We start from the raw sequence: 18,080 nt of genomic DNA, 5'->3' as shown, positions 1-18,080 counted from the left end.
ATGCATTGACTACAAAGGCCAAAAAGGGAGTGTTTGATCCCCTGGGACTGGAGTTAACAGATGGTGGTAAACCATATAGGTAACCATATAGGTGCTAGGAACCAAACCCAAGTCCTCTGGGAGAACAGGCAGTGCTCTTAACCACTCTGGAGAGCCTTCTCTCCAGTCCCTGGTACACATCTTTAATCCTAGCACTTGGAAGACAGAGACAGGAGGATGTCTGTGACTTTGAGGTCAGCCTGGTCTACATAGTGAGTCAGTCCCAAGCCAGCAAGAGCTACACAATGAGACAATGGCTTGGAGGCTGGGGAGGGGTTATCTTAGTCTTCAGATTAAAAATTCAAAAGATTCTGTAATACTAGGTTTGTGGGTAATATAATCATGATGGTGCTGTTTCTGTTATTTTAGGAAAGGGAAGCTCAAAATACAAAGCCATCATGTGCCAGCTATGAAACAATTCAGTATCAAGCTTCATGTATAGGGGTTGCTTCAGTCCTTTACAACCAAGCAGCAGCATGGGATACAAGAGGTCTTGCCAAATAAAACGTAGTTAATATACAATGGTTGTTTATTTCAAGAACACACAAGGGACAAAGTGACTTTGTTTGACTACATTTGTAGTAATAGCAATTAATAAAATGACAGCTTATAGAACCAGGCTCTGTCTCCGAAATCCGCTAACACACTGCAGAAGCTGTACTAGCAAGCCAAGTCTGATGATGCAGGCCTGTAATTCTAGCTACTTGGGAGGCTGAGACAAGAGAATTAACAAGTGAAAAGCCAGCCTGGGAAACATAATGAGATCCTGTTTCAAAACAGCAGGAAAAGGGCTGGGAATACAGCTCAGTGGTAGAAGGCTTGCCTGGCATGTGTAAGGCCCTAGGTTCAAGTAAGCACTGATAGAGATCAAACTTGTGCCTGGTACAGTTCTCTTTATGAGACAGGGTCTCTCTGTGTAGCCCTGGCTGTCCTGGAACTCACTCTGTAGCCCAGGCTGGCCTCCAACTCACAGAGATCCACCTGCCCCTGCCTCCCAAGTGCTGGGATTAAAGGTCTGTGCCCACTACACCTTCTTAATTAGCAGAATCAACCAACCCCTTGAGGCCCCTCCTCCAAGGCATTTCAGACACTTGCCTCTACTCCCCTTGGACCTTCCAGAACTGCACCAATACTCTCACCACATTTCACCCTCAGAGACTTAAATCAGAGTCTGAACAGCACCCCTCCGAAGAAAATTCCAGAGTGGGGATTCATGTATGTGGCACTGGAAGTGATGGGCTCAATATCCACTGGGTGCATATGAATCCAGTGAAGATAATCAGTCCCCCCACCTCCCCCAATACAATGCCCATGACCTCAGAATACAAACTGCAGGAACAGTCATGCTTTATGGACAAAGGAACAGGGCTCCAGTTCTGATTCCACCTATGGTGCTCCCTGAGAAGCCAACTCAAGAAGACTTCATCACATGCTTATATACCACACCAATACAACCAATTATTAGCAAAAGCTAACTATTAAACTGGTTATGTGGGCTCCTTGAAGGTAAACTTAATATTACTACCTCCACCTCCCCACCTCACCCCACTTCTTAACGGCACAGAATAACCCCTCAGTTCAACCTACCCATCCACCACCCTAAACACTTTAGAATAGAGATATAAGCTAGGCAGGGTAGCACAAGCCTGTAATCCTAACTCTAGGGAGGCTGAGGCAGAACTATCTTTAATTCAAGGCTAGTCTCGGATACAGAGAGAAAAAAACCTGTATTAAAAACCAAATAAAGGAAGTTAAAATGTAATACTAAGGGGCAAGATATCCCTGTAGGTAAAAGCACTCAATGCTAAACCTGACAAGCCAAATCTAATCCCCAGGATCCACATGATACAAGAACGGAACCAACATTCACTAACTACCCTGACCTGCACAGCGCATGGAGTATATATGTACACATGCGCTACAAACACACACACAGAATAAACGAGTACAATAAACAAACGTAATAAGAAGAATTTTTACAAGTGAGACTACATTTGTCTGGTATTAGGGCAGTTTATAACAGAACACCTATTCTGTAACACAATCCTAAACGGGCAGTTTTCAACCCCCAGAGAGCTGTGGAGGGAGGTGGAGACAACTCACCGTCGAAGTGGAAGAAGTGGTTGTGCTGGTTTAAGCGAGGCCTGCCCTCGGCAGCGGCCACAGGGACCAAGTTCTCGGCCAAGTTCTCCCCCTGCTGGTCTTCCCTGGCTCGACTGCCATCAGCAATGTTAAGAGACATTCTGCATGTTGGACAAGACGTGTCTTGTTCTAGCCAAGAACGAAGGCAGGAGCTGTCAAAGAATTCAAAGGAAAAGATAGGAACATATTCCATCGCTCTTGAGCCTATTTGTGAGAATTCACCAGAATTACTAGTTTTTCTAACGTTTTTTAAATAATTTATTTAATTTTATTTTATGTGCATTAGTATAATGGTGTCAGGTTCTCTGGAACTGGGATTACAGACAGTTGTGAGCCGCCATGGGGATGCTGGGAATTGAACCCGGGTCCTCTGGCAGAACAGCCAATGCTCTTAACTGCTGAGCCATCTCTCCAGCCCTGGTTTTTCTAATGTTACTTTACTTCCATTTACCACTAGCCAGATCTCAATGCTGACAAACATGTATCGATAGCTCTCTCCCCGCCTCACTCTAATACACAGCTATCTATCACACTCCTGGTAACAGCCTCTCCCCATCACTCTGCACACAGCTTCATCTCCCCAACTCCATTCAGCTACTTCAGAATGCATGTGGCTTAATCAGCCAGCATCTTCTATCCTTGAGTCCTCTACTCAAGTGATCTTTCTTTTTACTACTTTAGCTACTGACCAATGTGGTTATAACCATGGCCTTGTCTTCAAAACAGTGACTTTGGAGATGTACTAATCCACTCCTCTCTATCCACCAACCTCACTTCAAACCCTTCAATGGTATTCCACCCACCCAGTGGCCCTCCGGACCCTGCCTACTACTCCCACCTCAGCAGACACACTCCTTCCTCTCCCATGAGTTCACACGCCGGCTTCTACCCAGTTCCATCCACATACCAATTCGCCACTGTTGGGCGGCTCCCTGCACCTCCCATTTTACATCCTTCACAGATTTCACTTCTGCTCGTCCTCAAAAGTCACTCCCTCCAAACCTGAAACCTATCCCTTTGCTACTAACTCTTCAGAGATCCACCTGCCTCTGCCTCCAGAGTGCTGGGATTAAAGGCGTGCGCCACCCCTTCAGAGCCCTGTTTTGAAGTGTGATCCTAATTAGTCTTATCAATAAAAAACCAGGAGTCAAATATTGGGGTAGTAATCTGAAAGATCAGAGAAGCAAAGGAGCCACCATATTACCTCTATGAAATATAGACTGAATGGGGGGGGGGGGCCTGAGATCCTCCACTGCCTTATATTCCTGTCACCACCTCCCTAGTGCTGGGATTAAAGGCATGCAACACCACCACTTAGCTCTGTTTCTCTTTTAGACGAGATCAATCTCACCTAACCCAGGGTGGTCTTGAACTTCTGATCTTCCTGCTTCCTCCTCCCAAATGCTGGGATTAAAGGTGTATGCCATCACTGCCTGGCCTTTATGGTTAACTAGAAGCTAGATCTGCACTCTGATCTCCAAGCAAGGTTTATTTGTCAGAACACAAAATATCACACAACACTTTCTTTTCTATAAAGCACACAGGTCAGTTTAGACTTGCACATTCTAAATGTGCCAGTTAATTCATGTTCAGCGCTTACATTAGACACAAGCGCCTCAAAGACCTCATGTTATCTCCATTTTCCTCTCACAGTCCAACACAGTACCTAACCCTAGCATATAAAACAGTCTGTCAGCACATTTATTGAGTGGGCTACTCCAGTCCCAAAGCCTTTCTGATATTAAAAAGGAAAAGACTGAAAGGCTTAAGATTAAAAAAAAAATTCAATAGTCAAGGGGCCAAAAGATACCTCTAAATTCCATGCACATAATTATTTAGCTTAAAGAGCCTTGATGAGATCTCTGAAATATGAGATCTTCTCCAATCTTGGAGGTTTATGGAATGGCCCAGCCTGTGATCCTTGCAGATGGATCACTCAAGAGGCCTTGGTCTAGTCCCATTTCAACCCAGTTCTCTGTAGTGTTTTCACGCTGCTTCTGAGCATGTGCAAAATGCAAAAACAGATTTGTCTCTTCCTGGAAAATGAAAACTCCTAAAAAATATTATAGACATATTTGTTACTTTAGAACTTAAATGGAGAAAAATTATGAAGAAAACTAATAAATAGAAATCAAATGGCAAATGTGGGTAAAGAATGGTCTGAGGGCAAAAGAGGAGGCTTGGGAATTTAAAAAAAAAGAAAGCCAGTCACAGGCTCCAAGCAACATCAACAACAAGGCCAGGCCGAGGTAACAACCTTGCTCTACTGCTGGGATTATGTTCAAATCCATGTTTAAAAAAAAAAAAAAAAGCCCTGAGCCCCAGGACAGAAGGCCACTCCCAAACACCCTGTCCAAAGCTCCTACTTGTGAAAAAGATGTCCACAGGGAAGCTTCCTTGCAGCCTGCATGGAGTCCCAGCAGATTGCACAGTCATCATTATTGACAGCTAGCTCCTCTGGAGTTGCAACTGCAAACCTGTGAAACACACGACAGGCTCAGCAGGAACGCTCAGTTTCACACACATCCGATGCTGCACACCATATTCCACACCCGACCACAACAATGGCACAATTACATAGCAAAATTGATGAGTTAAAGAAAGTAACTTTTTCTTCACAGCCCTTAGAAAACCAAGTGAGAAACTTCAGCACAAACACTGATCCTGCAGCAGCGGTGGGGCCTGGTCGTGACACATTCAGAACATTTATGGACATATCAGAGGAACCAGAGATCCAAACTGTCCCTGAGAAGTAAAAAGGGTACCCCCGCTATTCCTGCACTTTCTGGTTTGGGTTAGTTAGCCTCAGGCTGGCAAGTGAGTATCTTCAGTGAGTGAGCCATGCCCAAAACATGCATGCGTAAAGTGTAATCAAGACACACCTTCCCAAAACAGAGATGGAGGACCACAGGTGCTTCCACTCAGTAGTGACGACAGTGGCTAAAATAAGAACGCTGTATCTCCTGGAACCCTCCCCACATGCCACCTCTAAAAGATAAGGTCACTGGAGCACACGGAGTTAGTAAACTGCCCCAGACCGCCCTGCAGCTAAGTGGGACACACACATAAGCGGTCTGACACGACAGCCTGAACTCTCTCCAGTTACAAGTGTACAAAAGCAAGTTTTGGTGGAATACAGAAATTGTTTCCTTAAACAAGCTCAAATGAAAGGTGGGAGTGGTGATCCTGAATTTAAAGATGGCCTACAAGATGTGTTTAGTGGGAGTGAGTAGGAGGTCAGCCTAGACTACAGTGAGATCCTGTCTCAGCACCACACACACAAAGCTAAAGAGTAAACTCGGCCAACATCGAGCCACACTGTCTTACCTGGCTTCCATGTTTCCTACCACACGTAAATAGTTCTTGTGCCGACGGATCCGCCGCTGTACCTCATGGAACAGGTAACGGAGCTGCATAAAGATGACCAGGCTAGCCATAGATAACCAGATGTTGCCAAACAACTAAAGAGAGATGGGGGAAAGTAAAATATACAATAAAAACAAATGTGAGGAGCTAAAGACATAGTTCAGTGGGTAAAATGCTGACTTAGGATCTCCAGCACCCACATAAAGCCAGGCGTGGCCATGCACATCTGTAACCCCAGAGGCAGAAGGACTCTGAAACTCACTGAGCAATCTAGTTCATAAGTGAGCACCAGATTCAGTGAAGAAAACCTCTTTAAAAAAAATATGGTAGAGAACAATAGAGGAACGCACCTTGCATCCACTTCCAGCCTCCACACACGCATCCACACTCACATCTGTGTGCAGGTGAGCATATGTACACAAACATGTACAGAAATTACACGCACACTCTCGAACACACACGCAAACACATATGCACACACAAGTGAATTTGCCAGTGATGAAGGTGCATGTACGACAGAAGCTCTTTAAGGTGAAAGGGAAATGGAACAATCTTTCAGGAAATAAATGCATGTATTTATTTGATTGTCCTAAACAATACACTTGGCTCTTCAGTCTAGGTATCCCACTGCGGCCTTTCCTGAGTAATTAACCAGAAATTTAAAAGCTTAATGCAAAAAGATGTCCATCCATGTAGACTTATATATGCATATACATACACACATTTCTGGAAGATGGAGTAGGATCTTCTGATGCGCGATCCTAATTAGTCTTATTCAATAAAAACCAGGAGTCAGGTTCCTGTAAGCAGCCTGAGGTGATCTGTGAAGATGATTCGCTACTCTCTTGACCCAGAAAACCCTACAAAATCATGCAAATCAAGAAGTTCAAATCTTCGGGTTCACTTTAAAAACACCCTTGGAACTGCCCAGGCTATCAGGGGTATGCATATCTGAAAAGCTAAATATCTGAAAGATCACTTTAAACAATGTGTGCCTTTCCGGCAGTATAATGGTGGAGTTGGTAGGTGCGCCCAGGCCAAACAGTGGGGCTGGACACAGGGTTGGTAGCCAAAAAAGACTGAATTTTTGCTGCACATGCTTGAAAATGCAGAGAGTGATGCTGAACTGAAGGGTTTAGATGTAGGTTCATGAGTCATTGAACACATCCAGTGAATGCAGCACCCAAGATGCGCTGATGAACTTACAGAGCTCATGGCCGGATTAACCCGACGTGAGCTCCCCTGCCACATCGAGATGACCCTCATTAGAAAAGAACAAGCTATTCCAAAGCCAGAAGAGGACGGCGCACAGAGGAAAACTATATCCCAGAAGAAACTGAGGAGGCAAAAACTTATGGAACGGGAATAAATTCAGCATAAAATAAATGCACATAAAGGTAAAAACAAAAAAACCAGGAGTCAGATATCGGGGTAAAGCTGAAAGATCAGAGAAGCAAGAGCAGCCATAGTCACTTCTTACCTCTCTGGATCCTCTGACTGAATGTGGGGGAGATCCTGTCTCCACCCACCTTATATTCCTGTCTCCACCCACCTAGTGCTGGGATTAAAGGTGTGCACCACCACCACCACCACCACCACCACCACCACCACCACCACACCACCACCACCACCACCACCACCCACCACCACCACCCACCACCACCACTACCACCACCACCACCACCACCCACCACCACCACCTCCACCACCACCACCACCACCACCACCACCACCACCACCTCCACCACCACCTCCACCACCACCTCCACCACCACCTCCACCACCACCACCTCCACCACCTCCACCACCACCACCACCTCCACCACCACCACCACCACCACCACCACCTCCTCCACCACCACCACCTCCACCACCACCACCACCTCCCAGCTCTGTTTCTCTTTTAGACTGGTTCAATCTCCTGTAGCTCAGGGTGGCCTTGAACTCCTAATCTTCCTGCTTCCTCCTCCCAAGTGTTGGGATTAAAGGTGTGTTGATCAAATTCATGCTAAGCTAACACTCTACCAGCTGAGCTATATCCCCAGCCCAAGCATCCATGCAATTATAAAAGAGAAAATATGGAAATGATCAAGATGCCCAAACGAAAAACAGGCTGGACACTAGATATAAAGCAAAGGACAATCAAACTGTAACCCACAGATCCAGGGAGGCTACCTACCAGGGGGGACCCTAGGATGACTGCGACTATAATAAGTTTTGGTTTTGTCCAATCACTGGGCAAGGTTTAGTGAAACATTTCACTATTAGGATAAGAATTTGTACCGTATCAAGCTGATGAAGGAATATGCTGGCTGTACTTTCAGGAGGGGAGGCTAAAATCTTTTTAGATTATGGATTAGCCTATAGAAAAATGTCTGCCGTAAATCCAACAGTGAAGGGGAAGGTGAATAGGAATCTCACTTACACAACTTAAGTAAAACAGCTCTCTGAACAGATGAAGATAGGTTTCTTCTGTATCCCAGAATCTAATCAACATTTATATGTATAATTCAACTATTATTTGGCTTAAAAGGGCTTATTGGGAAATGTTATCATTTTCACTATTTTCTACAGAGAAAATATTTTCCAGTTTCAAATAACCCTGGACTTCTGAATTATAACCTGTTTTTAAGTTCAAGCTATCTGTGTATTTATTTCTCCTGCAGTTGTACATAAAATGTTTGGTTTTTTTTTTTAAAAGATTTATTATATATACTGTGTTCTGCCTGCATGTATACCTACATGCCAGAAGAGGGCACAAGATCTTCTTATAGATGGTTGTGAGCCACCATATGGGTGCTGGGAATTGAACTCAGGACCTCAGGAAGAGCAGCCAGTGCTCTTAACCTCTGAACCATCTCTCCAGCCCCATAAAATGTTTTTACATTTAAAAAAAAAGGACAAATACTATAGAAGTGATTACATGAAATATACAGAATATACAAATTCATAGACAGAAAGATTAGATGTCATCTCAAAATGGAGAAGAAAGGAATATAAAGCAATAATTTCCTAAGTACAGAGTTTCTGTTTTGTGTGATGGAAAAGCCCCACAGACGAACAGTAGTATCAGGACATAATATCATGAATGTAATAAATCATATCATAAATATAGTTTAGTTATTGAATAGGTACTGCGAATGTAATCAATGAATACCACAAATGTAATTAATATCATGGGTGTAATTAATGAATATGAGTGTAATTAATATCTTGAATGTAATTCACGCCACTGAACTGTGTGAACTTAAAAATGGTTACAGTTGCAAATACTATGTTCATTTAAAAAAATAAGGTGGAATGTAATCACCATACATTATATGTGTGTATGAAATTGAAGACAGCGATGTTCTAAAATAGAAAGTGGTGATGGTGTCAAGGGTCTATAAGGATGCTGGACTAAAGTTTATCAAATTGTGCAAACAGGCAAATTATATACTATGTGAATTATTTGTCAATAAAGATTTTATAAAATGTAAAAAAAAAAAAGAAAAATAGGCAAGTTGTAAATTTATATAAAAGTTTATTTGAATTATATGTATATAAAATATAGATTATATTTATTGGAATAATTTATGAATATATTTTAATGCTATATTTTATACAAAGTAGGTTTGAATATTAATTTACTAAGAAAATAATATTTTGAGTAAAAAAGACAATATATAACTACCTTAAATACATTAACTTATGATTTTTTTTAATTGTATAAAATCTTGAAATAGCAAAGGAACAAATATAATTTAAACAGCCCATTTCAGGGTGCACATAATTAAATCATAGTGTAGCTATGTGATAAAAGTTTTATCTGAAGATATTAGGATGGTTAGAAGACCAGCTAATAGCACAGGAAATGTTTATGACACAGAAATTAAAAAGCTGGCTAGGAATGTAGCTCAAGCAGAATGCTCATTTGCCATGCATGAGTCTCTGGGTTTGACACCATACTGCATTAGCAAACACACACAAAAACTGTATGTCCAAAATATGAACTCAGTTTATGAACATGTACTTAAACATATAAGAATCAGTTAAAGGGCCAGTGAAATGGGCTCAGTAGGTAATTGTGGGTGCCTCCTGCCAAGCCTGACAATGTGAGTTCAATCCCCAGGACTCACCTGGTGGAAGAAGTAAACCAACTCCGCCAAGTAGTCCTCTGACCTCCACACATAATCTGCGGCTTGAACACACATGCATCCACATACACGCGCACACACAAAATGTAACAGAGCATTTTTAAAAAAAAAACAGTTAAATACAACAAAATGTGAAGCTTCCATTTCAAATGTCAATTCTAACTATATATAATTTCATTATGTTGTACAGACTTTGGGTCTGCTTAATTTGGTATGTAATGTTTATTTACTTGCAAGATTTTTACGATAAAATTTATAAAATTAAAAAATATAAAATGTTGTTTTCTTCATTTTCAGAAAGTACACTTATAAATGTGAACTGGGCACTCTGCCCAGTGACTTAAATGTTACTGTGACGAGTTTTGTTTTTTTTTTTTTTTTTTTGGTTTTTCGAGACAGGGTTTCTCTGTGTAGCTTTGCGCCTTTCCTGGAACTCACTTGGTAGCCCAGGCTGGCCTCGAACTCACAGAGATCCGCCTGCCTCTGCCTCCCGAGTGCTGGGATTAAAGGCGTGCGCCACCACCGCCCGGCGCCGACGAGTTTTTAAATAAGTCTCCATGACTACACTGATTCTCACCATCATTAGTTAGACTTTTTTTTTTTTTTTTGTATGTGCACATTTGTCTGGGTGAAGGTGTCGGATCCCCATGGAACTGAAGTTATAGTTGTGAGCTGCCATGTAGGTACTAGGAATTGAACCCCGGTCTTCTGGAAGAGCAGTCAATACACCTAACTGCAGAGCCATCTCTCCAGCCCATTGGTTAGATTTCTTTTAAAATGCTCACCTGTCAAGGAGACTTACATTTCCCTCCTTAGTGCTGGGGACCACTAAAGCAGGGCACTGGATATGCCAGCAGAGTGTTCCACCTCAGATACATCCCCAGGTAGTCCTGGATGTCTGAGACAGGGCCTCAGCATGTACCCAGGCTGCCTTTGACCTTGACTCTCCTGCCCTTGCCTGCCTCACAAGTGCTAGATTGACCCTGTTTCAACACTGACATTTATGACACACCAATTTCAGGCGGTAGATATGAAGTACAAGCACTTTGTTTTTAATTGCAAAGTAAAAAACTGTAAATCTATAAGGAGGTAAATGCAGCAAGAATTCCCATCACCACGAAGGAGCAACTGTTCAGTGGGAAAGTCACAGACACTATAGGGAAAACCCTTTCATTGTTCTCAAAGAATGCTCTGCTCACTATCTGCAGAGTTAACTAAGTCTCCTGGTACAGCCATCACCTCCTGAGCTGGGCACCAAGGAAAGCAGTCCACAGCACGGCTTTACACCCAGCTGCCAAGACCAAGGGTGCTCAACCACGTTCATTCAATGTTTTTAAGTGGTTCATCAATTTTTTTTTTTTCCGGGACAGGGTTTCTCTGTGTAGTTTTGGTGCCTGTCCTGGATCTTGCTCTGTAGACCAGGCTGGCCCAAACTCACAGAGATCTGCCTGGCTCTGCCTCCCGAGTGCTGGGATTAAGGCGTGTGCCATCGCCTTTTTTTCTTTTTTCTTTTTAAACTTCATTTTTTAAACATACAAACCAGGTTCCTATCTTGAAAATCTCAGTCCTCTGTCAGAGCTCTTTCTGAGGGAACTCACCAGCATGTGAATGTGGTGCATGAGGTCCAGGCACAGGAGAGTGAGCTCCATGACAAAATCGGTGTAATACACATAGGTTCCCTTTCCTTCCCAAGTCCCTTCATGGTTGAGGTCCCAAAGGTGAATTACATATCTACAATTTAGACAGAAAAAGAGAAAAACATGCTAACTTACCATCACAAGAAGATTTAACTTAAACATGTTATAGTTTAGTCATATTTTTATAAATTTTAAACTATTACATCTCAAAATCAACTGAAGTAAATGTCAATCACCCCTCCAAAATTTCTACTCACCTTAAAATCACATGAGCTGTCCTCACTGTCACAAGAAGAGACTACAAAAGAGAAATACTTCTTAGTTTACTTAAAAAGAGCAGATTTCCATAAAACAAAATAAAAACAAACAAGATGAGAAGTAAATGGGTCAAGTTTATCACCCTTTTACTTCCTCAACCCCAGTTTCCATGGAATCTTCTTCTAGTGACACATCACTAAGTCACCATGTTCGGTCCCCTGAAAGGGCATCTCACTAGGGCAACACTGTGATGCCAACCACACACTACACAGCTCTACCCTCAGGCTTTTGTACCCTTTGTTTACCAGTACAACAGAGAACAAAGGAATCAAACGAAAAATAAGACTCTCATGGCATTTATTTATTTGTTTGTTTGTTTTTTGATTTTCAAGACAGGGTTTCTCTGTGTATCATTAGCTGTCCTGGAACTCACTACGTAGACCAGGCTGGCCTCAAACTCACAGAGATCTGCCTCTGCCTCCCGAGTGCTGGGATTAAAGGTGTGCATCACCACCACCGCCCAGCTAACAAAGTATTTCTTAAACAAGCCATAAAGGAACTGGTTGAGACTTAATATTTTTGGGCTGCTGGCATGAGCCTTTAATCCCAACATGTAAGAGGCAGAGTCAGGAGGGTCTCTGTGAGTTCCAGACCAGCATGGTCTACATATGGATGTAGTTCTGTGAGTGGATACCCTGCACCACCACACCCGGCTCGGTATTTTTTTTTTTTTAATACAAACTGGCCTTGACAAATATTTCCTCAAGCCACACATGACCACACACACCAATAACCCCAACACATGATGAATCAGTTCAAGGCAAGTGTATACTGCCTGGGGATCATCTTAAAAAGGGAGGTGGGCTGTTTGTTGTTTTGTTTTTGAAACAAGGTCTCACTATGTAGTCTCAGTTGGCCTGAAGCTAGGTATGTAAACCAAGCTGGCCTCAAGCTCAGAGATCCTCCTGGGTTCTAGGACTATAGGTAAGTGCCACCATGCCAGCCCCTCAGCCTACTTTAAATGTGTTTACTTTTAGGTATATCTTTTTCTCAGTATGGTAGACTATTAAACTGAAAGATAACAACAAAAAAGCAAGTAATAATATCATTCAAATAATACTTTGTAATAAAATATATTTAAAGCAAACTAATTACTATGTCTGTATGGTTTCAAATAGGTCTTTTTTAAGAGGGAACACTGTTACATACTTTCATAGATACATATTCAACTGGGACTACAAATATTTTTGCTAAGTACTTAAATGTTTTCCTAATTTAAAATTTTTGAATATTTATTTTATGTGCATTATGCATACCACATGTATGCCTGGTACCCTTAGACATCAAGAGGGTGTGGGATCCCCGGAACTGGAGTTAAGGACGGTGTAAGTGTCCATGTGGGTGGCTGGGAATGAAACCCAGATCCACTGCAAGAACAGTAAGTACTCTGAACTGCTGAGTCGTCTCTCCAGCCCCGCCCCCTTTCTAACTTTGTTGGCACCACATTATACTCTGGGCAAAAAGAAACTTTCACCTTGCATCTAACAAATTTCTAAATATTTACACCTAATCTCTTTTGAGAATAGATAACTAGCTTCAGAACAGCTACTACATAGATCTCTCTTATCCAAAGTAGGTATGTTGTTTCTTTTTCTTTTTTGAGGCTGAGTCTCACTATATAGCTCTGGGTGTCCTAGAACTCACTATACAGACCAGATGGCCCTGAACTCAGAGATCAGCCTGCCTCTGCATCCTGAGCACTGGGATACAAGGTGTGCTTGCTATATAGACTGCTTTTTCCTATATGCACTAACGCATTACCACATAACACTAAAGGCAGCCTGTCCTCCTGGTTTATACCTGCACTTCCTTTGGTTTGTTATTCTTGTACACCGTGGTCGTTATTAAGCATATACTTAGTACTGACTGTCAACTTGACAGAATCTGGAACCACCTGGAGACAGCCTCTATGCATGCCTACAGGGATTATCCTGAATAGGTTAACTGAGGTAGGAAGACCCATTCACTGGGAAATCCTCCCGACTGGGATCCTGGACTGAACAGATAGAGAATATAGCAGCAGCATTCATCCTTTGCTTTCTGCTTCCTCAGTGCAGATGCAATGTGATAACGAGCTTCCCGTTCCTGCTGCCATGCATCTCTGCCTGCTGCCACGTCTTCCCTGTCAAGATGGACTATCCCTCAGTATATACAGGAACCAAAGCAAAGTCCTTCTCCCTTCAGTTGCGTTGCTGTATTTACCACAGCAACAGAAAAGTACCTAGGCCACTCAAACACAAGCACTAGGACCTACTGTAGGTGAACGATTAGTGGGTGAGCAGCACATACAATGTGGATACCCTGAACAAAGAAATGACTCATGTTTCAGCCAGCACAGCACGCAGTGTCACTGTGCTCCTCAGAACAGTGCAGAACTTACAGCTTACACACTTGTGGGGCCAAGTGTGAGAGCTGAGTAGCAGAGCACACACCACACTTAGTTTAAAAAAACAAACAAACCATGAATTGTTATTTCCAGAATTTTCCACTTAATAATTTCAGTTAGCAGCTTACTGAAGATGACGGAAACTATGGAGAGTAAAATCACAAATAAAAGGAATTGCTATATTTCATTTTTCTAATTAGCAATTATAGGTAAAAGTAATTATAAAGTTTGTCTTTGGCTGAGGAAAAGGTAAATATACTAGTTATTGAATATAAAGAGTATGAACAGGCTGAAGAGATGGCTCAGTAATTTACAGAACTTGCTGCTCTTGCAAAGGATCCAGGTTCAGTTCCCAGAACCCACATAGCAGTTCATAACCACTCTCTCTCTGTAGCTCCAGTTTCAGGGAGTCCAACGCCCTTTTCTGACCTCTGAAGGCACCAGGCATGCACATGGTGCATATACATACATGCAGGCAAAACACTTTGACACATAAAAAGTAAATAAATAAAACTAAAAAAATTTTTGAGACATACAAAAACTTTGAGTTTTGGGTGCTGGAGACAGCTCAGCTCTTCCAAAGGACCAACGTTCAGTTCCCAGCACCCATATGGCAGCTCCCAATTGTCTATAACTCCAATTCCTGAGGATCCAACACCCTCGTCTAGGCTCCATAGGCACTGCACACACATGGTATACAGACATAAAAAGTAGGCAAAACACCCATACACATAAAATAAAAATAAACAAACCTTTAATTTTTAATTGGGTTTCTACGGAACAGAGAAAAAATAGTATCTCCTGTAAATTTTAACAAGTCATTTTTTACTTTTAAATATTCAGGGAGGATAGCCTGCACTTCTTACAGTATGCAAGAGTACCAACTGTACTCGTCACAGGGTATTAAAGAAAAGGAGCCGGGCGGTGGTGGCGCACGCCTTTAATCCCAGCACTCGGGAGGCAGAGCCAGGCGGATCTCTGTGAGTTCGAGGCCAGCCTGGTCTCCAAAGCGAGTTCCAGGAAAGGCGCAAAGCTACACAGAGAAACCCTGTCTCGAAAAACCAAAAAAAAGAAAAAAAAAAAAAGAAAAGGAAGAATGTGAAGATGGAAAGGTGGCATCTTGCAGAGGTCCAGGGGGAGTCCAGGGGAAAGCTGGGGATGAACATGAGCAAGATATATTATACTCATGGATAAAACTGTCAAGGAACAAAGAAATATTCTATATAAATAACCAGGCTGGTGAGGTGGCTCAGTAGGTAAAGGCACTTGTCACTAAACCTGACACTGTAAATTTAACCCTGGGACTCGTGGTGGAAGAAGAGAACTATTCTCATAGGCTGTCCTCTACATATATGCTGTAGCACACACATGAAATAAATGCCATTACATTTTTTTTTCAAGTGGGGCAGTAGTGGCACACACCTTTAATCCCAGCACTCTGGAGGCAGAGGCAGGTAGATATCTGTGAGTTTGAGGCCAGCCTGGTCTACAAAGAGTTTCAGGCCAGCCAGAGCTTCATAGAGTGACCCTTTAAGAAAAGAAGAGGAGAGGAGAGGAGGGGAGGGGAGGGGAGGGGAGGAGAGGGGAGGGGAGGGGAGAGGAGAGGAGAAGATAAAAGAAAAGAAGGGAGGGAGGGAGAGAGGGAGGGGATGGAAGGAAGAAGGAAAGAGAGAAAGAAGGAAGGAAGAGAGGAAGGAAGGAAGGAAGGGAGGGAGGGAGGGAGGGAGGGAGGGAGGGAGGGAGGGAGGAAGGAAGGAAGGAAAGAGGGGTTGGAGAGATGGCTCAGAGGTTAAGAGCACTGACTTCTCTTCCAGAGGTCCTGAGTTCAATTCCCAGCAACCACATGGTGGCTCACCACCATCTGTAATGAGATCTGGTGCCCTCTTCTGACCTGCAGGTATACATGCAGACAGAATACTGTATACATAATAAATAAATAAATCTTAAAAAAAAAAAAAAAAAGAAGACAGAAAGAAAAAAAATCATAGAGAGCTAGAAATAATTCAGTGGTAGAACTCTTGCCTAGCATGACTAAAAGCCCTAAGATCAATCTCCAGCAACACACATACACGTGAAAATAAAATTCCTTTAAAATAAAATAATGAACAGTGTTTAAATGATTATTATGTAAATTTTAATTCAGCTTTTAAAAATAAAATATGATAAATATTCACCACAGACCATTTTTGTTATGGATCATAAGGAGAACACATTTCCTACTTTGGAGTAAAAGGACTTGAACTGCACTAGTCACTCTGAAACCTCAAACAGTTCACACCTTAGGCCTCAGGGTCTCTTCCTCCACCACAAGCAGAATCAATAATGAGTCAATATGTGTAAAGAATTTTAAATGATTCCTCCTGGGCTGTGGCCCAGTGGTAGAGCCCTTGTCCAGAATGTACAAAACCCTAGGTTTAATCTCCAGCACAGGAAAAAAGTTTCCCCCACAGTCCCTGGCATGTGGGAACTGCTGTATGTGGTGTATGTGCACCTGGAGGTCCAAAAACGACGTCAGGTATTCTGCTCTGTCACTCTTTGTCTTATTATCCTGAAACAGGGTTTCTCTCTAGAGCAAGGCCGGTAACCAGCAAGCCTCAGCAATCCTCCTGCCTCTGCCCCACACAGCACTGGGGTTACAAGTATGTACATACAGCCATACCCAGCTTTTTACATTGGTGCTGGGGTCCACACTCAGGTCCTCATACCTGCACATCAAGTGCTCTGACCTGCCAACCCAGCTCCCTAGTTGTTGAATTATTGAGAAAAATCATTCTTTTACTAGGTTACAGCAAGGATTATATGAAATAGCACATATAAAAGCATTCGGTACCAGTACCCAAAAAAGCAGGAACACAGTATATGCCTGTTAAAGCCGGGCAGTGGTTAGTGCAAGCCTTTTATCCCAGCACTAGGGAGGCAGAGGCAGGCAAATCTCTGAGTTCCAGGACAGCCAAGGCTACACAGAAAAACCTTGCCTTGGGGGGAAAAATGCCTGTTAAAGTCAAAGACAAAATACCTCTTAAAATAGTTTCTCATAAACTGTTCTCCGTGAAAATGTTTAGGAATCTAATGACTGTGTCCAGCACCTTACCTCCGCAGCCATGAAAGCCAAGGTGTGCATGCCATGGGTGTAGCCTGTGACACAGCAGACAACTGCCAGTCCGCAGCAGGAGAGCAGCATCGCCATCAACAGAGACAGGACTCTGCCATGGCTGCTCATGGGTGTGGTGGGAGAAAAGGAAAGCTGAAAGGGACAAAACAGTAAAGACCGTTAGTTCATTCCTCCACCACGGCAATGGCACTCAGAGTTCAAGCTCAAGATTGGGAGCTTCGCTTGGGGCACTACACTAACACCGAAAAGCCAAAGTCTACCATGAGAATTTTTGAGATTTTTAAGTCTTTATCATTTAATTTACCAAATACAATATACACTATATTTTCATCTCATTTCTCCAGTATCCTCCTACCATGAGATTACAATCTCTAGAAGGATGCTCAGTTATCTCCTCTAACAGTATATAGGACTCAGAACAGTGTCTTGTTCTGCTGTGTTTCTATTTGTCTTGCTCTAATCTTCCACCTCAGAGTTCACTTGGAGCCTAGCCTGTCAGGGATAGAACAACAGAAGGAATCAGGTACAGAACTACTACTCATAATGCTATGTTAATACTAGGCAAGGACAAGTGACTGCCTGGAAAAGAGACCTGGAGTTACAATGGCTTCTGTACTGAGTATAGGCTACAACCAGCCCAGAAAAGAAGGCTAGACGCTCCTATTTTTAGCAAGAACGGAACTGGAAAAGAAGGCAAGCCTTTAAGAGTGAGATTAACTCACAAAGAAGTGCAATGCCATCTCCATGAACACTGAGTAAGAGAGGGACACAAAGTCCTAGAGCGGGTTCATGAGAGGCAGCACTTCAAACCTGTTTGCCTCAGGCTGCATCAGGTGCTCACTGTGCAGGTCTGACCTGAAGTCACAGGCAGATCTTATACCCAGACAGGAAGCAGAAGTAGCTCATTCAGTCTTGACCCAAAGAAAAACAGTGCAAACCAATGA

The 18,080-nt window shown here is 42.7% G+C and overlaps 1 protein-coding gene and 1 pseudogene across 1 annotated transcript in view; one reads left to right on the top strand and one right to left on the bottom strand.

Moving 5' to 3' along the window:
* The window catches only part of Amfr (autocrine motility factor receptor), a 45,270-nt gene that overhangs the window by 14,853 nt on the left and 12,337 nt on the right, over positions 1 to 18,080 (bottom strand). The window contains exons 4-9 of the mRNA XM_052727407.1: positions 17,116 to 17,268; positions 11,578 to 11,618; positions 11,282 to 11,414; positions 5,509 to 5,642; positions 4,548 to 4,658; positions 2,143 to 2,333 (exon numbers count right to left, since the gene is read on the bottom strand). Of these exons, the coding sequence (XP_052583367.1) occupies positions 2,143 to 2,333; positions 4,548 to 4,658; positions 5,509 to 5,642; positions 11,282 to 11,414; positions 11,578 to 11,618; positions 17,116 to 17,268 (763 nt within the window). The remainder of the gene's footprint in view (positions 1 to 2,142; positions 2,334 to 4,547; positions 4,659 to 5,508; positions 5,643 to 11,281; positions 11,415 to 11,577; positions 11,619 to 17,115; positions 17,269 to 18,080) is intronic.
* Positions 5,649 to 7,111, top strand: LOC128103232 (60S ribosomal protein L17-like; annotated as a pseudogene).

The sequence above is a fragment of the Peromyscus californicus genome, unplaced genomic scaffold, assembly GCF_007827085.1.
Source record: "Peromyscus californicus insignis strain IS unplaced genomic scaffold, ASM782708v3 Scaffold_8__1_contigs__length_139910024, whole genome shotgun sequence".
Taxonomy (NCBI): Eukaryota; Metazoa; Chordata; class Mammalia; order Rodentia; family Cricetidae; genus Peromyscus; species Peromyscus californicus.
This window is presented reverse-complemented; position numbering and strand designations above follow the sequence as displayed.